The 24315-nt window shown below is 43.7% G+C and overlaps 1 protein-coding gene across 1 annotated transcript in view; it reads left to right on the forward strand.

Moving 5' to 3' along the window:
• The window catches only part of slc4a1b (solute carrier family 4 member 1b (Diego blood group)), a 30378-nt gene extending 12965 nt beyond the window's left edge, over nt 1–17413 (forward strand). The window contains exons 8-17 of the mRNA XM_024136301.2: nt 2609–2812; nt 3084–3232; nt 3987–4181; nt 4568–4816; nt 5157–5246; nt 5596–5762; nt 6204–6445; nt 14790–14959; nt 15343–15516; nt 15942–17413. Coding sequence (XP_023992069.1) covers nt 2609–2812; nt 3084–3232; nt 3987–4181; nt 4568–4816; nt 5157–5246; nt 5596–5762; nt 6204–6445; nt 14790–14959; nt 15343–15516; nt 15942–16022 — 1721 coding nt within the window. The 3' untranslated portion in view covers nt 16023–17413. The remainder of the gene's footprint in view (nt 1–2608; nt 2813–3083; nt 3233–3986; nt 4182–4567; nt 4817–5156; nt 5247–5595; nt 5763–6203; nt 6446–14789; nt 14960–15342; nt 15517–15941) is intronic.
• The last annotated feature ends 6902 nt before the right edge of the window (nt 17414–24315 follow it).

Genomic DNA, 24315 nt, shown 5'->3' on the forward strand with positions numbered 1-24315 from the left:
CAAATCATTTTTACAACAATTGTTTACAGACAGATATTTCACTTATATTCACTGTATCACAATTCCAGTGGGCAAAGTTACATACACTAAGTTGACTGTGCCTTTAAACAGTTTTGGAAAATTCCAAAAAATGTATGTCATGGCTTTAGAAGCTTCTGATAAGCTAATGACATAATTTTGAGTCAATTGGAGGTGTTCCTGTAGATGTATTCAAGGCCTGTTTGCCATAATGACCATCATTATGTTTGAGAAAAAGGGCTGCTGCAAGCCGAAGAAACACCATCCCAACTGAAGCACGGGGTGGCAGCATCATGTTGTGGGTGCTTTGCTTCAGGAGGGATAGTGCACTTCACAAAATAAATGGCAACATGAGAGGAAAAATATTGTGGATATATTGAAGTAACATCTCAAGATATCAGTCAGGAAGTAAAGCTGTCGCAAATTGGTCTTCCAATGGACAATGACCCAAGAAATCTTCCAAAGTTGTGGCACAATGGCTTAAGGACAACAAAGTCAAGTATTGGAGTGCCATCACAAAGCCCTACCTCAATCCTATAGAAAATTGGGCAGAATAAAAAAGCTGTGCGAGCCAAGGGAGGCCTACGAACCTGACTCAGTTACACCAGCTCTGTCAGGAGGAATGGGCCAAAATTCACCCAACTTATTTTGGGAAGCTTGTGGAAGGCTCGAAACATTTGACCCAAGTTAAACAATTTAAAGGCAACGCTACCAATACTGATTGAGTGTATGTAAACTTCTGACCCACTGGGAATGTGATGAAAGAAATGAAAGCTGAAATAAATCATTCTCTTAACTATTGTTCTGACATTTCACATTCTTAAAATAAAGTGGTGATCCTAACTGACCTAAGACAGGGAAAGGATAAAATGTCAGGAATTGTGAAAAACTGAGTTTAAATGTATTTGGCTAAAGTATATGTAAACTTCTAACTTCAACTGTAACCTTTTCCCCCAAAAAAATGTATATCAGTGTTCCTCTCTAATTTAAATGTTTTTTATTAGAAGTACAGTACCAGTCAAAAGTTTGGACACACCAACTTATTCCAGGGTTTTTCTTTATTTTTACTATTTTCTACATTGTAGAATAATAGTGAAGACATCAAAACTATGAAATAACACATATATGGAATCATGTGGTAACCAAAAACGTGTTGAACAAATCAAAATATATTTTATATTTCAAAGTAGCCTCCCTTTGCCTTGATGACAGCATTCCACACTCTTGGCATTCTTTCAACCAGCTTCATGAGGTAGTCACCTGGAATGCATTTCAATTAACAGGTGTGCCTTGTTAATTTGTGGAATTTCTTTCATTCTTAATGCGTTTGAGCCAATCAGTTGTGTTGTGACAAGGTAGGGGTGGTATACAGAAGATAGCCCTATTTGTTAAAGACCAAGTTCATATTGTGGCAAGAACAGCACAAATTAGCAAAGTGAAATGACAACCAATCAATTCTTTAAGACACAAAGGTCAGTCAATGCGGAACATTTCAAGAACTTTGAAAGTTTCCTTATGTGCAGTCGTAAAACCCATCAAGCGCTATGATGAAACTGGCTCTCACGACCACCACAGGAAAGGAACACCCAGGGTTACCTCTGCTGCAGAGGACAATTTCATTATAGTTCACTGCACCTCAGATTGCAACCAAAATAAATGCTTCACAGAGTTCAAGTAACAGACACATCTCAACATCAACTTTTCATGAGAGACTGCATAAATCAGGCCTTCATGGTCGAATTGCTGAAAAGAAACCACTACTAAAGGACACCAATAAGACAAAGAGACTTGCTTGGGCCAAGAAACACGAGCAATGGACTTTAGAGCGGTGGAAATGTGTCCTTTGGTCTGATGAGTCCAAATTTGAGATTTTTGGTTCCAACTGCCGTGTCTTTGTGAGACACAGAATAGGTGAATGGATGATCTCCGCATGTGTGGTTCCCACTGTGAAGCATAAAAGAGCAGGTGTGGGGGTGCTTTGRGGGTGTCACTGTCTGTGATTTTATGTAGTATTCAAGGCACACTTAACAAGCATGGTTACCATAGCATTCTGCAGCAATACATCATCCCATCTGGTTTGCGCTTAGTGGGACTATCATTTGTTTTTCAACAAGACAATGACCCAAAGCACACCTCCATGCTGTGCAAGGGCTAATTGACCAAGGAGAGTGATGGAGTGCTGCATCAGATGACCTGGCCTTCACAATCACTCGACCTCAACCAATTGAGAGGGTTTGGGATGAGTTGGACCGCAAAGTGAAGGAAAAGCAGCCAACAAGTGCTCAGCATATGTGGGAACTCTTTCAAGACTGTTGGAAAAGCATTCCTCATGAAGCTGGTTGAGAGAATGCCAAGAGTGTGCAATGCTGTCATCAAGGCAAAGGGTGGCTACTTTGAAGAATCTAAAATCTAAAATATATTTGATTCCATATTTGTTATTTCATAGTTTTGATGTCTTCACTATTARTCTACAGCGTAGAAAATAGTACAAATGTAGAGAAACCCTTSAATGWGTAGGTGTGTCCAAACWTTTGACTGGTACTGTATACTCCAAACCTTCCCAGCTTAGCTATACCTAATCTTTTCRTAGCTTCCAAACCATCTGGGCCTGCTCCTGAGGATCCTCTGGTTCGTACGGGTCGGCCGTTCGGCGGGATGATACGAGATGCGAAGAGACGCTACGAGCACTATGTGAGTGACTTCACCGATGCCCTCAACGCTCAAGTTCTCGCCGCTATCATCTTCATCTACTTCGCTGCCCTGTCCCCTGCCGTCACCTTCGGAGGATTGCTAGGTAATTACTGTTTGTGTGTGTGTTGTACATGCTTGATTACGTGTTCACATGTATGTGTGTGTGTGTGTGTGTGTGTATATACATGTGTGTTCGTGTTATCTATGTGTCAGAGTGAGCCTGTCAGGTGTGCCAGATGGGTGTGATTTGTACTTTGGGGACTATTCCATTGGGTTAGGCAAGCTCAATCTAATGCAACTAAAATATTTGAAAGAAAACAAATACTATTCAAACCCATGTCTGTAACGCCATAACCTCTCCTTTCCCACTTCAGCTGATAAGGTGGACAACATGATGGGTGTGTCTGAGCTCCTGGTCTCCACCTGTGTCCAGGGAGTCATTTTCTGCTGCATCGCAGCCCAGCCAGTCCTGGTCATCGGCTTRTCAGGCCCACTTCTYGTGTTTGAGGAGGCRTTCTTTGCCGTGAGTGACTCCRCTTGTAACGCAGCACCTGCAAAATGACTAAAGAGCTATGGCTCTCTATATKTGATCGAGATAAAACTGATATTCCATCGTGCATGCAACGATGCATCTTATTCAAGTGTTTTTGTTAGTGTGTTTTTTTCTTTCTGTTATGTATGTGGTGTCATATCTGTTTCATCATATTTAATTAAATGTATGATGAATAGTAAATGGTGATATGAGAATGCTAAAGATGTGCATACGGCATATCCTATTAGTCCAGGCAATATGTGCCAAATTCTAGGTGATATATTCACTTTTTAATAAAAGTATGAAACTTGGTACACTTGTACAGTTTGGGGCCCTGATTATTTTCAAATATGGAGCCAGGTGGTTGTGGCGGAATAGCAAAATGGCCACCATGGCCGCCTGGAGTGATTTTTGAAGTTGTGCATGGCATCATTGTAAACATAGGAGTAGACATAGAACATTTGATGTTATTATGTTTGGTTTTGGAGATATGAGGTAAAATACAATATTTGGTTATGTAGGAATGGAAAATGGCCACCACAGCCGTCGTGAGTTGTTTTTGCGATGGATCCATATCTGAAAATGTTCAGGGCTCCAAACTGTTGAAGTGTACTAAGTTTCATGTTTTGATGAAAAATTTCACATCATTTTCACATATCGCTTTGACTACAGTATATGTAGAATACCACTAAATATCACTGACCACTGGCAATAACCTGGAGTCTTTCCATTCCATTCCATTCAGTTCTGTAAGTCTCAGGACATTGAGTACATTGTGGGGCGTGTGTGGGTGGGCGTGTGGCTGGTGGTCATCGTGGTGGTCATCGTGGCGTTCGAGGGCAGTTTCTTGGTCCGCTTCATCTCCCGCTTCACCCAGGAGATCTTCTCCATCCTTATCTCCCTCATCTTCATCTATGAGACCTTCGCCAAGCTGGGCAGGGTATACATCACCATCCCACCTTTGTCCATCCTGTTACATGACACTACTCAACTGTCATTAATGTTACATTAATTCAGTCTACTGTCATTATTTTTTCCATTACATTACTCCACTGTCATTACCGTTACATTACGTTAATCCACTGTCATTACATTACATTTCTCCACTGTCAATACTGTTACATTACATTATTACACTGTCATTACTGTTACATTACTCCACTGTCTCCAATCCTATTGCTCTCTCTTAACTTTATTTCAATATCCATTACTGGTATTTGACTCAAAAGACCGGAGAAATAAATCATTGTTTTTGCTAAAAAACAGGAATGTAAATACAGCTTTTTCAAAAAGCACAATCAACATTCATCCAATCGCTGTCTGTAGATTTTCAAGGCCCACCCATTGATCCTGAACTACGACCACCTCAACAACACGGTGGAGGACCCATGGCACCCAGTGGTGATCCACAACCACCTGTATGACAACAGCTCGGGCAACACCACCACCACAGTCAACATCCTGGACCGGGCCTACCCCAACACGGCCCTGCTCTCCATGTGCCTCATGTTTGGATGCTTCTTAATCGCCTTCTTCCTGCGCCAGTTCAAGAACGGGACCTTCCTACCTGGAAAGGTAATGATATTAATTAATACATGTTTATTCGACAATTGAATGTACATTTAAAGTGGCCTCAMCTATGTGAATACAACAATGCACACATTGAGGATAACGTCAACAGACTCATTTCAATTGTAGCATGGTTTCCTTTCAATAGGGCTTGTATCTTTAGTTTTAACAATGTTTTTTACATTCCCATCCCCTCCRGGATTGGGGATCAATAAAGTTCAACTCAATTAAATTATTCAAGTGCTATAAGCACTTTAAATTATAAGACAGGGGACTCGGCACTAGCCTTGGAACCAGTCAGATACACTTGTCAAACTTTGTTGTTATGTGTTTGTCTGCCTTTCAGATCAGGCGCTTGATTGGGGACTTTGGYGTGCCCATTGCTATTTTCTTAATGTGTGTTGTGGACATCAACATAGAGGATGCGTACACCCAGGTTAGTCCTTGCTAGCCTGGTCTCAGATATGTTTGTGCTCTTTCCAACTCCATTGCTCTGTCATTGTCGGACCAAACATGTTGGTATGGTGGCACAAACAGACTGGCACTCAGGCTAAGTCCTTATTTCTATGACTGCAGGTTTTCTGGAAATGTTCAGACTACACAAAATTATAAACCATATTTTATAAAGTATTTTCAACCCTACTTTCAACTAAAGTATAAATTCACTTTGTTATAGAATAAACTTGTAGTGTGAGTTGAGCATAATAAGCGTAACTTACCTGAGGTAGGAATAGATCAAATTAATTAAAAGTTCGCCACCCTAACTGGTGTCTTTCCCTGCTTAGAAACTGGCAGTACCCAAGGGTCTGACGGTGTCAAACCCTGCTGCCAGAGGTTGGCTCATCAACCCGTTTGGCGAACACAAGACTTTCCCCGTGTGGGTCATGTTCGCTTGCTGTGTGCCCGCTTGTCTCGTCTTCATCCTCATCTTCCTCGAGTCCCAGATCACCACGTGAGTGACAGCTGTCAATCAGTAATCAGGCGATTTACAACGTTTACAGTTTAAAATCAGGCCATTTGCCAAAAATCGGGTTATTTCACTTGTAAATCAGGCCATTTACAAGTGAAATTGTGTGATTGTGAAATAAGTCATTGGATAGAAATTTCAGTTACAAAAGTAACTGAGATATGGAATAATAAGTTATTGTGGAAAACATACTCAGAGAGCAATATGCTTGTATCTCCACCTTGCCCTCAGAAAGGCGACTGTAGGTTGTAGGGGCTAGTTTTTTTTTTCTGGACAGGGTTACATTATGATGGCCCAGTCCAAAACCCCTATTCCCCATCTCCTACACATTTGTTTCTAAGGATTGTTTCTGGACAAGGCCATAGATACACAATCCTTACCCCTAACCATTACCCATAACCAAACCTTTATTTTCTTCCTTGTCAGTCTGATTGTGAGTAAGCCGGAGAGGAAGATGGTCAAGGGATCCGGCTTCCATCTGGACCTCCTCATCCTGGTGGGCATGGGCGGGTTTGGTGCCATTTTTGGCGTGCCGTGGCTGAGTGCCACCACCGTGCGTTCGGTTACCCACGCCAACGCCCTCACCGTCATGAGCAAGGGGCCCAAGCCGGAGATCGAGAAGGTTGTGGAGCAGAGGGTCAGTGGGATTCTGGTGGCTCTGCTCGTCGGTGAGTGACCTCACTACTTGATCACAGCGGTGGAAAAAGTACCCAATTGTCATACTTGAGTAAAAGTAAAGATACCGTACCTTAATAGAAAATGACTCAASTAAAAGGTCACCAGGTAAAATACTCCTTGAGTAAAAGTCTAAAAGTATATGGTTTTAAATATACTTAAGGATCTAAAGTTAATGTAATTGCAAAAATATACTTTAGTATCGAAAGCAAATGTATAAATAATTTCCAATTCCTTATATTAAGCAAACCAGACGGCACCATTTTCTTTTCTTTTTTTATGGATTGCCGGGGGCACACTCCAACACTCAGACACCACTTACAAACGAAGCATGTGTGTTTAGTGAGTCCGTCAGATCAGAAGCAGTACAGATGACCAGGGATGTTCTCTTGATAAGTACATGACTTMAACCATTTTCCTGTCCTGCTAAGCATCCAAAATGTAACGAGCACTTTTGGGTGTCAGGGAAAATGTATGGAGTAAAAAGTACATTATTTTCTTTTGGAATGTAGTGAAAAAAAAGTCAAAGTTGTCAATAATATAAATAGTAATGTAAAGTACAGAGACCCGCCAAAAATACTTAAGTAGTGCTTTATTAAAGTATTTTGACTRAATGTAGTTGTAACGATCTGGGTGTCGTGGGTGTGAAGTCAGGCGCAGGAAACAGAGAGTTCAAGGTAGTGCTCTTTAATGCACACACGGCGGACATAGGCCACCCCACGAAACACTGGGTGCTGAAAAACAAATGCCCCAAACACGGGGACTAAAACAATCCAGCAAAACCCACGAACAGGAACAAACACGTTCGTCTCCAACATACACAAATGTTACCACAAACAATCCCGCASAAAGAAACAGGCGGGCCGGCTGACTAATAAAGCCCAAKTAATCACCACAAACGCATAACAGGTGTAACCAATAAAGAGACAAGGAGGGGGAGGAAAGAATCAGTGGCAGCTAGTAGGCCGGCGACAACGACCGCCGAGCGCCACCCGAACGGGAAGGGGAGTCGTGACAGGGGAGGGGAGTCGTGACAGTAGTTCAAAATACATTCTGAAATACATTAAATAATGTATTTTAGAATATATGTTTAATGTATTTATCGATATATTTGGTAAATACAAAAAAATGCATTTAAATTTATTTCTACGAAATATATTTTTTTATTAAAATYTATGGAAAATATAAAAAATGTGCCAAATCGTATTGTAACGAAATGGTGACTGTCCTAACAATGTAACTTTAAAGATGCACTACGCAGGAATCACACCGCCATTTCCTGGTTGCTAAAATTCGAATAGTTTGCCTAATTTCAGTTTATGTGACAAAACAAGCAAGTATAGTGTAGAGCAGTGGTTCCCAAACTTTTATAGTCCCGTACCCCTTCAAATATTCAACCTCCAGCTGCGTACCCCCTCTAGCACCAGGGTCAGCTCACTCTCAATGTTGTTTTTTGCCATCATTGTAAGCCTGCCACACACACACTATACAATACATTTATTAAGCATAAGAATGAGTGTGAGTTTTTGTCACAACCCGGCTGGTGGGAAGTGACAAAGAGCTCTTATCGGACCAGGGCACAAATAATAATATAATAATAATCAATAATTGTGCTCTTTATTTATCAATCTTGCATATAAAAACGRATTTGTTCATCAAYAATTGTGAATAACTTACCACAGGTTAATGAGAAGCGTGTGGGCCTCCCRGGTGGCGCAGTGGTCTAAGGCACTGCATCGCAGTGCTAGCTGTGCCACCAGAGARTCTGGGTTTGAGCCCAGGCTCTGTCYCAGCCGGCCGCAACCGGGAGGTCCATGGGGCGATGCACAATTGACACAGCATCGTCCGGGTTAGGGAGGGTTTMGCCCGGCAGGGATATCCTTYTCGCATCGCGCACTAGCGACTCCTGTGGCGGGCCAGGCGCAGTGCACGCTGACCYGGTRGCCAGGTGTACGGTGTTTCCTCCGACACATTGGTGRGGCTGGCTTCCGGGTTGGATGTGCATTGTGTCAAGAAGCAGTGCGGCTAGGTTGGGTTGTGTTTCGGAGGACCCATGGCTCTCGAKCTTCGCCTCTCCCGAGTCTGTATGGGAGTTGCAGCGATGAGACAAGACTGTAACTACTACCAATTGGATACCACGAAATTGGGGTAAAAATAAATAAATAAATAAATGAGAAGGGTGTGTTTGAAAGGATGCACATAACTCTGCAATGTTGGGTTGTATCGGAGAGTCTCAGTTTTATATCATTTTCCACACACAGTTTGTGCTTGTATTTAGTTTTCATGCTAGTGAGGTCTGAGAATCCACTCTCACATAAGTACGTGGTTGCAAAGGGCATCAGTGTCTTAACAGCACAATTTGCCAAGGCAAAAAACTCTGAGCGCAGCCCTACCAACATGTTTTAAGCAGACCACCATAGTCCCTGTGCCTAAGAATACCAAGGTAACCTGCCTAAACGACTACCGACTTGTAGCACTCACYTCTGTAGCCATGAAGTGCTTTGAAAGGCTGGTCATGGCTCACATCCACACCATTATCCCAGAAACCCTAGACCCACTCCAATTTGCATACCACCCCAACAGATCCACAGATGATGCAATCTCTATTGCACTCCACACTGCCCTTTCACACCTGGACAAATGGAACACCTATGTGAGAATGCTATTKATTGACTACAGCTCAGCATTCAACACCATAGTGCCCGCAAAGCTCATCAATAAGCTAAGGACCCTGGGACTAAAAACCTCCCTCTGCAACTGGATCCTGGACTTCCTGACGGGCCGCCCCAGGTGGTAAGGCTAGGTAACAACACATCCGCCATGCTGATCCTCAACACAGGGGCCCCTCAGGGTTGCGTGCTCAGTCCTCTCCTGTATTCCCTGTTCACCCATGACTGCACGGCCAGGCACGACTCCAGCACCCTCATTAAGTTTGCCAATGACACAACAGTGGTAGGCCTGATCACCGACAACGARGTGACAGCCTATAGGGAGGAGACCTGGCCGTGTGGTGCCAGGACAACAACCTCTCCCTCAACGTGATCAAGACAAAGGAGATGATTGTGGACTACAGGAAAAAGTGGACRGAGCACGCCCCCATTCTCAGCGACCGGGCTGCAGTGGAGCAAGTTGAGAGCTTCAAGTTCCTTGATGTCCACATCACCAACAATCGAACATGGTCCAAGCACACCAAGACAGTCATTAAGAGGGCACAACAAAACATATTCCCCCTCAGGAGACTGAAAAGATTTTACATAGGTCCTCAGATCCACCACCATACAGCTGCACCATCGAGAGCATCCTGACTGGTGGCATCACTGCCTGGTATGGCAACTGCTCGGCCTCCGACCGCAAGGCACGAACAGCCCTAGTACATCACCTTGGCCATGCTTCTTGCCATCCAGGACCTCTATACCAGGCGGTGTCAGAGGAAGACCCTAAGACTCCAGCCACCCTAGTCATAGACTGTTCTCTCTGCTACKGCACGCAAGCGGTATCAGAGCACCAAGTCTAGGTCCAAGAGGCTTCTAAACAGCTTCTACCCCCAAGCCATAAGACTCCTGAACACCTAATCAAATGGCTACCCAGACTATTTGTATTTTGCACACAAAGCAATCATACAATGATGGAAAGACCTGTGTGTTGTCCTTGTTAATGCAGACAGAAAAGAGCTCCAACTTCTTAATCATAGCCTCAATTGTGTCCCACACGTTGAATATAGTTGTGGAGAGTTCCTGTAATCCTAGATTCAGATCATTCAGGCAAGAAAAACATCACCCAGATAGGCCAGTCGTGTGAGAAACTCATCATCATGCAAGTGGTCAGACAAGTGAAAATGATGGTCAATAAAGAAAACTTTAAGCTCGTCTCTCAATTCAAAAAAACGTGTCAGTACTTTGCCCCTTGTTAACCAGCGTTACATGGTCGCTGCCCATATCATTGCATAATGCAGAAAATAAACGAGAGTTTAGAGGCCTTGCTTTAACAAAGTTAACCATTTTCACTGTAGTGTCCAAAACGCCTTTCAAGCTGTCAGGCATTCCCTTGGCAGCAGGAGCCTCTCGGTGGATGCTGCAGTGTACCCAAGTAGTGTCGGGAGCAACTGCTTGCACGCGCGTTACCACTCCACTATGTCACCCCTGTCATGGCTTTTGCGCCATCTGTACAGAAAACAACAAATCTTGACCACCAAAGTCCATTTGATGTCACAAAGCTGTCTAGTACTTTAAAAATATCCTCTCATGTTGTCCTGGTTTCCAGTGGTTTGCAGAAGAGGATGTCTTCCTTAACTCTCTGAACCACCCATCCTGGATCCGGGATCATTGTCATCAGAAACGCTGACTAGCATAGCCTAGCATAGCGCCACAGGTAAATAATATAATATAATATCATGAAATCACAAGTTCACATACAGCAAATGAAAGATAAACATCTTGTGAATCCAGCCAACATGTCGATTCTTTTAATGTTTTACAGCGAAAACACAACAATATATTTATGTTAGCTCACCACCATATAAAAAAAAACACAGCCATTTTTTTCAAGCAAAGATAGCTTTCACAAATCCCACAAATAGAGATAAAATGAATCACTAACCTTTGAACATCTTCATCAGATGACAGTCATATGACATCATGTTATACAATACATTTATGTTTTTTTCGATAATGTGCATATTTATAGCCACAAATCGTGGTTTTACATTGGCGCCATGTTCAGAAATGGCTCCAAAATAGCCAGAATAATTACAGAGAGTAACGTGAAATACAGAAATACTCATCATAAAACTTTGATGAAAGATACATGTTTTACATATAATTAAAGATAACACTGGTTCTTAATGCAACCCTGCTGTGTTAGATTAAAAAAAATTACTTTAGTAAAAAGCATCCCATGCAATAATCTGAGACGGCGCTCAGCCATTCTCCGCCATGTTGGAGTCAACAGAAATACGAAATTACATCATAAATATTCCCTTACCTTTGATGAACTTTCATCAGAATGCAGTGCCAGGAATCCTAGTTCCACAATAAATCGTTGTTTGTTTTATAATGTCCATTACTTCTGTCGAATTAGCAACTTTGGCTAGCATGTGTAGTTCACGTGTCCATACAAATTTACGCTAATGAACGAAAACTTCAAAAAGTGATATTACAAATCGAATAAACTGGTCAAACTCAGTTGAGAATCAATCTTCAGGATGTTTTTCTCATATATATCCAATAACGTCCCAAACGGAGGATTTCTTCATGTCTATATAACCCATGGCAGAGAAGGACATCACATGCCCAGTGTGCGTGACCAAGAACTGGCAATCTGCCTGACCAGTCACTCCAATGGCTCTCATCCGGTCCCACATCAAGCTAGACGCTTCATTCCACGTTCTACTGCCTGTTGACATCCAGTGGAAAGGCGTATGAAGTGCATACAGATCCATAAATATAGGAGAATTGAATAGGCGATGACTTTCACAGCGACCCATTTCAGAATTTTCACTTCCTGTTTGGAAGTTTGCCTGCCATATGAGTTCTGTTTTACTCACAGATATAATTCAAACAGTTTTAGAAACTTCAGAGTGTTTTCTATCCAATAGTAATAATAATATGCATATCATATGATCTAGGACAGAGRACGAGGCCATTCAATTTGYGCACCAATTCATCCAAAAGTGAAAATGTCGCCCCCTATCCTAGAGAAGTMAATTGACCCCCCAAAAACATAATGGACACATACCAGGAGCTGTGCCAGGCCCGCCACGTCTGTTGACTCATCCAGCTGTAACGCATATAATTCACTGTCTTGTATGCGAAGCAGTAATTGTTTCTAAACATCTCCTGCCGTGTCACTGATGCGTCGTGAAACAGTGTTGTTTGATGAAGGCATTGTCTGTATAGTTTTTTTGGCCTTTTCCCCCAGCATTGTCCCAGCCATATCCGCAGTAGCAGGAAGAATTAAGTCCTCCACAATAGTATGGGGCTTGCCTGTCCTAGTCACTCGGTAGCTCACCATATAAGACGCTTCTAGCCCCTTCTTATTAATGGTATCTGTTGATTTTATACATGTCTTACTACTCAAAAGTKATCTTTATTCTCGCTCAAAAAACTCCCATGGCTTATTTTTCAATTTGTCATGTTTCGTTTCTAAATGTCTGCTTAAGAGTGAAGGTTTCCCGTGAGAGAGTAACGGTTAATGTGATTGGATGTTAATTGTTTGACTAGGCTACCTGTATTTGACATTGTGTTGTTATTTCGCTGAACACTAGATGGTTTGATTTTATTTTCTGCTAGTGAAACGAGGCTACTCAGGCGAGAAAAAAACTCACCCAAATGTATAGCCTCGTTGTAAAATATAAATGTACTGTTTGAAAAGAAGAATTTGAATCACATTTGACGTACCTCCGACGGCGTTGCGCGTACCCCTGTGAATTATAATATRTTCCACAAGCAAAAATATAGTATTTTTAAATGTTTGAAGCTGGTGTACAAAACCGAAAGTAAAATAKGCAAAAACAAAACTTAAGAATGGGAAGCATAGAAATAGCTCTAGATACAGTTCATATAAGGAAATCAGTCAATTGAAAATAATTCATTAGGCCCTAATCTATGGATTTCACATGACTGGCAATAAGATATGCATCTGTTGGWCACATATACCTTTAAAAAAGGTAGGGGCACAAAGTGAGGTCCATACAGAAATGGTTTGTCGAGATCGGTGTCGACCCCATCAAACAGCTTTGGGATAAATTGGAATGCCAACTGCGAGCCAGAATGCAAACTAATCGCCCAACAAGTCCCCGCAGCAATGTTCCAACATCTAGTAGAAAGCCTTCCCAGAAGAGCGGAGGCTGTTATAGCAGCAAAGAGAGGACCAACTATTAATGCCCATGATTTTGGAATGAGATGTTGAGATGAATGAGATGTTCGACGAACAGGTGACCACATACCTGCTCTAGAGAACTCTGGAACAACGGTACAGTGAAGCCTAATCATTACAACAATTATTAACTTGTTTTAAAAAATTGGCCCCACTGGTGCTCCCAAAATTACATTTCAGGTCGCACAGCCAAATATATAAGAGCATATGCGACCAAAATGGTACCACTTAAGAGCCCTGGTTGTAAGGTATAACAATAACCATAGGAGCCACGAAAATAATTTGTACACTATGTTCGGTTTCCTTTCGAAGTCAAAATCACCACAGAAACAACCTTTCGAAATGGCAATAAACAACCATATTTTCAGGGGAACAAGTACAAAGATATAGCTGTCTGATTATCACCTGCCATATGCAGAGTACATGACCCAATGTTTACTAATTCCAGTGGTGGAAAAAGTACCCAATTGTCATACGTGAGTAAAAGTAAAAAAGTAAACCTTAATAGAAAATGGCTGAAGTAAGAAAGTAACTCAGTATAATAGTAGTTGAGTAATAGTATACAATTATTTGGTTTTAAATATACTTAAGTATCAAAAGTAAAAGTATAAATCATTTCAAATTCCTTATACTAAGCAAACCAGGAAGCACACTTTTTAGATTTTTTTTTAAGGATAGCCAGGGGCACACTCCAACACTGTTTAGTGAGTCTACCAGATCAGAGGAAGTAAGCATGACCAGGGATGTTCTCTTGATAAGTGCGTGAATGGSACTATTTTCCTGTCCTGGTAAGCATTCAAAATGTAACGAGTACTTTTAGGTGTCAGGAAAAATATTTTAAGTAAAAAGGACATTKTTTTCTTTAGTAATGTAGTGGAGTAAAAGTAAAATGTGTCAAAAATATAAATAGTAAAGTAAAGACACCAAGAAAAAAACTGCTTAAGTAGTGCTTTAAAGTAGCTTTACTTAAATATTTTACACCACTGACTAAATACAAAAACCTTGAGAAACATACACATAGGATATAGCCATAAACCAGGGGAGGCTGGTGGGGGGAGTTATAGGAGGACGGGCTCATTGTAATGGCTGGAATGGTAGAAATGGAACAGAGTTAAACACATTGTTTCCATGGGTTTGATGTGTTTAGTACCATTCCATTGATTCCATTCCAGACATTACAATGAGCCATTCCTCCCTATAACTCCGCCAACCAGCCTCCACTGCCACACACAATACAGTAACTGTTCACTGTGTCCTTTTTGCAGTATTATTGATAGATAGTGGCCCATTTTATACTGTAGTATTGTTTTCCCTAGGTAAAAACAGATCTAMGATAATTTTCACCCCCCAATCCTAACCTTAACCATTAGTGGGGGAAATGCAAAACTGACCCCATCAGTGTTTAGGGGAATCTTCATCCTTCACCTGTATTGACAAAGCTAATTAATACCTGTTTGTATCCAGGTCTGTCCATTCTCATGGAGCCCATCCTGAAGATGATTCCGATGACGGCTCTGTTCGGGATCTTCCTCTACATGGGAATCACCTCGCTCAACGGGATCCAGTTGTGGGATCGCATTCTGCTCCTGCTCGTCCCCAAGAAATACCACCCCAACGAGCCCTACGCCACCAGGGTATATTAACAGACAGCAAATCCCTGACACAGTATGCCCACTGTATCAGGGATCTGGGCAAAAGGTGGCATATGATGTGACGTCTTTATGACACCATTTTCTAGTTATAAACTGTTTTTTTGGTTGAGAAGAGGCAATATAACCAGATTACAACCAACTGGACTCTTACAACCAGTTAAAGACTAGATCAAGACGCCATGGGAAAGATGTCATATTTTGGTTATGATGTGTTTGTTTTTGTAGGTCAGATTACCAGATTACGATATCACGCTGCATGCCTCTGTATTCTTGTGTATTGGCTAGGACTCCCTCAAAAAAGGAGATGGTATTAGTAAATAAATAAGAATCAGAATTCCCTTTCGCCCTATTCATACTTGCACTAGGTGTCAACGGGCAGGATGCACCTATACACAGCCATCCAGGTGGTGTGTCTTGCAGTGCTGTGGATCGTCAAGTCCAGCCCGGCCTCCCTGGCCCTGCCTTTCGTTCTCATCCTCACTATCCCCCTCCGCATGGCCATGACCGGACGCTTCTTCACCGAACTGGAGATGAAATGTGTAAGTAGACATCAGGGTGTTGTGTGTGTGGTCCTATTATTAAAGCTTGGTGCTGGTATTGGTAAAGTTGTGTGTTCAATTCCCGAAGGGGATCAGATACACATACGAAAAAAGGAATGCACCCACTGTACTGCAAGTTGCTTTGAATAAAATGATCTACTAAGTGGCATATTATTATTATTTGTACAATACAGAACAATACAGTACAATGAAGCATACCTACAGACAACCTCACTCCCACCCTCATCTATACCATGCTGTTCATCATTGAGGGTTGAATCTTCATTTGAAATCAGTCAATCGAAGGCCTTTGTTTGGTTTGGTCTCATACATAAAGCAACCAATGAGCACAATGTTTGTTGAGGTTGACATCGAATGAGATTGTTCCTTACTGTTATGTATTTCCTTGTTCTGTTGTGTTTCAGTTGGACGCCGACGACGCTAAGGTGACATTTGAGGAGGAACCTGGACAGGATGTCTACAATGAAACTCAGATGCCATTGTAGACATCTGGACCCGCCATTTTTATCCAAAAGCCCTTTATTTTATTTATCTGACATGACAAAGTATTTTAATAGGATTCTTGTTTTTGTCCACTACCGTATGAACTGACAAATATATKTTTTGGACTGTTTTTAAACCATCATGAAGCCCAAATAGTAGGTTATGACCCTTAGATTTCAAATATAAGAAATTGTCAGTAAAAMAAAATTATTTTTTAAAGAGTTGAATATACCTTCTGTATATTTGCCTATTTCTTTCCAGTCAAACATTCCTGCAGCCATATATGTGTGTATTTATGCAGCAAACAGCTCTCCCCGTCATAATAATACTTTGGCCTATGATAGTGTGTTAATTTCATATTGCCCTATTGACTTTCCACCTTTGTAAGGCCTTTAAAAAGGTTTTGACTTAGAACTATTATCTTGCAAAAAAAATGTACAAGAAGGCTTCATTCCATATAAGAATGATGTTTTGCACGTCTGCCCACTATTATGGTATTTTTTAACAGTTGAGCTGAAAAGCAGACCGCTGTAGACTGAGGCCATATCAGTGTCAATATCTTTCACATTGTTAAGGAGTTTTATCCATGAATTACAAACCTACCATATGACTGAAGAAGCAAAATCACTCAAACTTGCCTTTCGGATAACTTTTAGGTATTGTTTTACGTATTGATATGAAATACCATGGAGATGGGATAAATTCTTAAAATGCTTTTATTTTAATTTAAGCACCTGGGGATTGTGGAATGTGATTGATTTAAATATTGTATAAGAGAGATTTGAACAATAGAGCTCGCAAGCTTGTAGTCCTAAAAATAGAAATTAGTAACCTCTGGTTTGTTTAGCCATTCCTATGGGGAAAATTAATGGGGAAAGAATGTTTTGGGATAAATTTTGAAAAAAAGTTTGAGGAGATCTTATAAGTTTTGTTCTATGAGATAATATCAGTCAGTTAGCATGACCTTTATGAATTATGAAGCCTTTATGTGCTGTATGTGCTTGTTTTGATTACATAAATGCTTCGACATTCACAAAAAATTACGTTAGCGGATGAAGATTATCTCATAGAACAAACGTTAAGATCTCCTAAACCTGTGTTTGCTACAGACCTTATTTTCAGCGTTTATCCAAAACCCCTCTAAAATAACCATTCATTTTCGCATAGGCTTTGGCAAACGAAATGTGGTGGTTAGTGCCTATAGAAAGACACCATTACTATTATCTATATGTACATACATCAAAGCTAAAATCATAAATTAAAAGTATATTTGAAGAGAGGATGGAGGGATGCATAGGGGTGTGTTTAATTGAACTTTTTATTGATAGGTCTGACAGTGTTTCTTTGTTGTTGTGATCTCTTCTCAACATCAATTAAATGCTTWAAAAAAWTATATATATAGTGATTTCACTTTTTTTGTATTCGTCACTAATCGGATGCCGTCGGTAAACGCACCCTTTCGTCCATCTGATTGGTTACTTTGCACTGACCCGCTCATACTTCTTTAAAAAAATAATAATAATATTAAACACGGACATATGAGAGAAGGTAACTTGCATTGGCAGGGGGTACGTTAGAGATGGCGTCCCTTAATGAAGCAAGAAAGAGATTTCACTGCGGAAAAGTGGAATATTTTCACAAGGAGTCGTTTAATTGGATTTCGGAGGAGGAATGGAGGGAAAAAGAGAGGTAGAAGAGTTGAAGAGAATGAGCGAGGCAGAGGTAGAATCTGTTGAAGATGGCAGAAAATAGGGAGGAGGTGTGTCGTAGAAGATTGGTGTCAGGTGCAAACAGTGTTCCCTACACCAGATCGAGTTCTGGGGGTGAAATYGAAGTGAATGAGGGCGAGTTAAGTGAGGTGGAAAGTGTGGTGAAGACGGAGCCTAATCCATTTGTGGTTTCAGGGTGGGTGGGGAAGGAGTTGGTTTGAGTTGAATCAGCGTGGAATTATGATAAACTGGAATTTTTCTTCAAAACAGGTTGTAAAAGCATGTTAGACATTTATAGAATAAATCATACCTAGTTTGATTCTGTGACAAACAGTGAATTAGTTATTGATTTATACAGCTTTAAATAGCATTTTAAAGATTGTGTGTATTTCCATCAACTGGATAAAAAAAAAAATCTAAACAAAGGTCTAGCATACTTTTACAACACTTATAGAATAAACAATATCAATTTTTATGTTTCTGTGATAATCAATTAAATAGTTGGTTAGAAGTTAGTTCGTTAGCTAACTATAACTAGTAATCTGTGAATTAATGTTTTCCCTCTACAGTATGTGGTTAATTTTCAGAATGAGATAATTAGGTGACAATGAGGCGTTGCTTGTTAAACAAGTGTAGCTGGGCCTGTCTTAAGATGGATYTCACTATAGAGGTGAAAGGAACACCACACKCTTTCCCTCTTTCTCACTTTTTCAATACAGTGGCTAAAAAGGGGTATGCCAGGTGTACTCTCTGCCTGAAAGAGATAAATTATGCCAACAAAGGGTATAATTCTCTGGTGGCACAGATGTCCACTGGCAGAAAGTGTACAATGTAATAATGTTCAGTGTAGCCCAAAGATATTGCTTTTGTTGTGTTGAACTTGACAGTAACACTTGTGAGTGAGGTGGGGATTCTTACATTTTTACTCAGTGAACGTTTTTTTTGCACACATGTACCCTTGTGCACTTGATCGATGTCTATAGTGGCCACTATAATAGAGCAAAAATCGAATGCATGTTTGTTTCATTCAATTTCTACGTTATGTTTTTTTCCCCCCAAGTGCAATATTTAGGTGTGTGTGTGGTCACAAGCGTTCTATTATAAAGGCTGTCATGGCTAACTGCAATATTAATGTATTGTTCTTTCTCATTTGCAGTAGGCAACAAGTCTAGGCAACAAATAACATTGGATTGCTTTCTTTACATTTTTTTMCTGTGAGTTAGGTTCACATTAACCACTTATTTTACACACAGAGACTGATCATGTAAATCATATTCTTTGTTGTTTAATTAGTTAAAACCTGCATTTCCCCCTAGCAGGATTTTTTTGCATGTTTCAGTGCAACAAAAAAAAAGTGTCACCCATCCCTGCTTTAGTCAGAACTGACTTTTTGTAGCACGTTAGAAACATTTTCGCAGCAGATTAGGAGAATTAACATAGCAGGTTAGGGAATGGGTTAACTAAAATGAAGAGAAAAAAAATCTATCTTTGACAAAAGCTGTATTCCAGTTGAGTGTGGATTCTGGGGATGAACCGTTTTTATTATGGTGTTTAAGACAACTGGAAACACGAAAAACTGAACTAATTAAAATCATGACATCAGTGATCATATCGGAAAGCCGGAGCTGTAGAAAGATGCTGTAGTTCCTGAGTTGGATGACCATTCGAAACGATTTACTCAGTCGGAGCTAATTTTTTCTGAGTTCACAGTTGTCTTGAACGCACTGAAGTTGGAGGTCAGAGACTTGTCGTGGGAAACGACCAATCGGAGGAGAGTGTGACTATGCGCCTGACCAGCTTGCAGGGGCAGACTATTTATTTATTTATTTATTTATACACTAGATGACTAATAGAGGGCGCTGTGTTGAAGCCTCCGTGCCTCCATCTTGACAATCCCCCTTCCCCCCTTGTTAAAATATATTTTGGAAGCTATAGAAATGCATTTATTAATGTCTCCATTTGTTTTTGCCACATTTATTCTATTACAGACACCTAAATGCATACTTTTACAACAAAATACTTAAACATGTAATTTTGTCCTTTAAATATTTTAATTGAAATACTGTAGAATTCAATTAATTCCTATGAAGAACTACTTCTACTGGGGAGTGCCAATATGGCCAACCTGTGACTTCAAATGGTCGTCACTAGTTACGAAAGCCACAAAGTCATAAGCCCCACCTATTTCTATAATTGATATTTTTTATTTTAACTAAACAATTCCGTTAAGAACAATTTCTTATTTTACAATGACGGCCTACCCCGGCTAAACCCTCCCCCAACCCAGAAGACGCTGGGCCAATTGTGTGCTGCRCTATGGGACCCCGATAACGGCCGATTGTGATAGACCGCTCCGCCACTCGGGAGCTCTATCTTCTTAAAATCTTATTTCAAACATAACTTTAACAACTCTGCTAACCTTATGCATAACCCTAACCTTTAAAATTAAGAAAACATCACATTTTTACAATATAGCCAATTGTATATATTGTAATGACCTGACTAGATCATAAATGAACAATTGTCCAGACAGAGGCTTGAGTTTGCGAATTGACGGTTTATTAAACCAACTTTACCCCGTCTACTGTTTGGGCCGTTGCACACGCAAATAGATGACAGATAACCCACAAGCCAATCGTGACCTTCTCTTGTGAAGCCCAGACGTAAGAGAGAGAGAACAAAGGCTGAACCTGGTCTTAACTTCCAATGCTTCACCCCCCTGCCCACCCCCCTCCATGCACATCCGCCAACCACCAGGATGCCCGCATCAGAACATTCCAGGCATTCCCGTGATTGGCAGATAGCAGGTTGATTGACATGTCGGACCCCGCGAACACCGGGTACTGGTCAGTACAACACAACCACCTCCTAGCCTAACACATAACACACAGCTGTCTGTGCGGGTCGCTACACAGCCCCTCCACCACAAAGTCCCTCGTCCCCGAGGGAACAAACAAAGTCTCTGAAGCGACCCGGAGGTCTCCTTTGCCTGCGTGGCCGTGATGGTCGCAGAGTGCCCTCTGGGAACCAGGGATGAAGGCAGGGTATGGGGGACAAGGAAGCGGGAACGGGTAATACAGTCCGTGGCTCTGGGGAACCACGCGGTGACACAGGGGGGAGACAGGGGGAGTGGGCTGTCTGGAGCCTTGTCGCTGCGCACCTGAGGGTGGGTGCCTGGAGAATGTCATTGCCAGAGGGGAATTGTGGGGGTTCCTGGGGTTTGGGGAGAAGAGGCCCTCTGTATGGGGCTAACCTGTCCGGTGCAGTGCCACCTTTCTCCCCCTGGAGGAAGCTGCACCCGGTACACAACCTCCCTACCCTCTCCAGGACACTGCAGGTGCCACCCAGTGACTGTCCAACTTGGGGCATCTGCCTTTTTTCCTTAGGGGCTGTAGACCCAGACCAGCTCCCCCGCCACAAAGTGCCTTCCCCGGTGTGCACGTCATAGTTCCTTTTCTGCTCACACCTGCATTCACCAGCTGCTCTCTGGCGAAGGTGTGGGCTGTCTCCAGGCGGTCCTGGAGTCTCCGGCGATACTCTGGCCCCGGAGGAACATGAGGGCTATCCAGGGGCCGACCAAACGCCATCTCCGCAGGGTGCGGATCTCTCTCCCCAGCATGAGGAGGCAGGCGTGCAGGAGGTGGAGTCTGGACAGCGGAGCGGCATGCCATGAGGACCATAGGCAGGTGCTTGTCCCAGTCACGCTGGTGTTTGGAAGAGACGATGGCCAGCTGCTGTCCAAGCGTTTTGTTGAAGCGCTCCACAAGGCCATCATCTTGAGGATGGAGAGGAGTAGTGCGGGTCTTGTGCATACCCAGCCTCTCACACATGGTGGCGAACACACGGGACTCAAAGTTTCTGCCTTGGTCGCTGTGGATGGACTCTGCAGCTCCAAACCTGCTGAACATCCCCGCTGTCAGGCGTGCGACGATGTCTCTCCTCCTGGTCAGGCAGAGCATAGGCCTCGGGCCATTTTGTGAAATAGTCCATGGCCGTGAGCACCCAGCGGTTTCCACTGTCTGTGGTGGGGAACGGCCCAACTACATCCACTCCCACCTCTCCATGGAGCCCCACTGGAACTGTTGGAGCTGAGCATGAGAGCGGCGGCGGGGCCCTTTCTCGCTGTGCAGTTGTCACAGCGGCGACAAAAGTCCTCCACATCCCTCTTATGCTGCCCCAGTAGAAGCCCTGACGGAGACGCGCAGTGTTTTGTGACAGTGCCGTCGCCACCCCCCATGTACTCACTGGCAACGTCCATGCTTTCTGGGAGCCCCCAACTGCCTGGCCACCCCCCTCTCGCTCTCCGTAGCTGACCCTATCTTCATGCCCGCGCCCTGTAGCACGCCATCAGCCAGCCGCAGTTCTCTCAAACTTCGACACAACCCTTTGGTCGCGAGTGAGAGCGCTGTCACCTCTTCCCATGGTGCCTCACCTGCGCCTCTACCCACTGTAGCACTGGCTGTAGGTCTGTGTCCCGTCCCTGCTGCTGCCGCCATTCAGCCACGTCGCGCGTCTGCAGCTCACAGCAGACAGGCCCGCTCGCCCGACACACTGTGGCACAGACACCCTCCTCTGCCCGCAGCTCTCTCTCCCGTCCCTCTCTCCGTTCACAGTGGCGCAGCCGTCTGCAGTACAGGGCCGACGGGACATGGCGTCGGCGTTGGATGGCGTGCCCGCCCTGTGCACCACCGTGAAGTCATACGGCTGAAGCTCCTCAACCAGCGTGCCACCTGCCCCTCTGGCCTCTGAAAGACATGAGCCACTGGAGAGCAGAGTGGTCAGTCCTTACAGTAAAGGGCAGACCACCCAGGTAGTACTTAAGTGTTTGACGGAAGCCACAACAGCCAAGAGCTCCCGCGCGGTGACACAGTAGCGCGCCATGTTTGTCAAATGTTTTTGCTGAAGTACGCCACCACTCTCTCCCCTCTGGCCCCACCTGGGCCAGCACCCCACCCATGCCCACGTCTGTGTCCAGGATAAAGGGCAAGGTGAGGTCAGGGGGGGCGAGCACGGGGGCCTCGATCAGTGCACGTTTGAGGTGTTGAACGCCTCCTCACACTCCACTGTCCAAGTGAAAGCCTTTCCTTCGGCAGCAGGCGGTTCAGTGGAGCACAACGCTTGAGAAGCCCCGTACAAACTCCTGTAGTACGAGCCAGGCCCAGAAGCTCTTCACTGACGCTCGGTGGTGGGTGGCCAGTACTCTTACAGCCCTACCTTTCCTACACATCGTGCTATCCCCTCCTTCCCCACTCGGTGGCCCAAGAAGGACACCTCTCTCCTCATGAAGTGGCACTTCTCGGGTGGAGCTTCAGACCATGCGGCAGCCACCCTCTCAGCACACGCCGTAGCGCCCCCAGGGCTGACTGGAAGAGCTGCCATGGCCAGGATGTCATCGAGGTATACCAGACACTGCTGTCGGGGGATGCCATCCAGCACCCTGTCCATCAAACGCTCAAAAGTAGCTGGAGCGTTGCACAGGCAAAGCACAGGACCTTGAACTGCCAGTGTCCTCTGTTAGTGGAGAACGCAGTTTTGGCTCTGGCCTCTGGGGAGAGGGGCACCTGCCAGTAGCCACTGCGGAGGTCTAGTGAGGAGAACCAGGAGGACCCCTAACCAGGTCCAGCGACTCATCAATACGTGTATGGGGTATGAGTCCTTCCTGGTTACCTCATTACGCGCCTGTAGTCCGCACAGAACCTCAGCTTGCCCCCTTCTTCGGAACCATGACGACTGGCGCCGCCCAGGGGCTGTCTGAGGGCGTCAATGAAGTCTGCCCTGCATCTCCAACACAGCCTTGTCTGCCGCCTCCTGGCGTGCCAGCGGATACGCGGGGACGCATCTTGATGGGTCGAGCATCACCTGTGTCGATCTCATGCTGCACCAGATGAGTCTGACCCACCTCTTCCTCACTAAACGCAAAGCGGTCTCTGAATTCAAACAGCAACTGCCACAACCGTTCTGCTGCTCGGGTCAAGACCAACACAGTTCCTCCCCCAATCTCCCTCACTGCAGACAGTGTCCTCCCTCTCCCATCTGGGTAGCTGCTGGGGGGTCGGCCGGGCGTCACAGAGGCTGTGTCATGGAGGTAGCTGGGGAATGTAACACACCGCCGTAGGTGACAGGGGACTGGGGAAAAGTCACACACAGCCGTGGGGAGGGGGCGCAGCCATGAGTCTCTGCTGCTTTAACTGTTGGAGTAAAGGGTTTGTTGGGTTGAGTGAATGTGACATTAGGGGGGCCATGGTGACTTCCGTCCTCCCTGGAAGCTCAGTGTTGCCCTATTTAGGTCTAACTGGCAGCCTGTGCTCCAAGAAAGTCCAACCCCAGGATACAAGGGTCCTGCACAGCCGCCACCCACACAGGATGACGCACATCCTGCCCCTACTGTCAGAGTCATTATTCCCTTCCCTTTCATGGTGCCAGCTCACCTGTGACTGTGCGGAGCTGCACAGTTGTAGCTCACACTGAGTCCAACCTGGCACAATATCTGCCTCACCAGGGTTACTGTGGACCCAGTGTCCACCAGGGCGGAGAGAGGCACCCCCTCCACAGTGACAGGGAATGACAAAAGTCCCCAACACAGGTC

Source organism: Salvelinus sp. IW2-2015, unplaced genomic scaffold (assembly GCF_002910315.2).
Source record: "Salvelinus sp. IW2-2015 unplaced genomic scaffold, ASM291031v2 Un_scaffold871, whole genome shotgun sequence".
In the NCBI taxonomy this organism is placed as follows: domain Eukaryota; kingdom Metazoa; phylum Chordata; class Actinopteri; order Salmoniformes; family Salmonidae; genus Salvelinus; species Salvelinus sp. IW2-2015.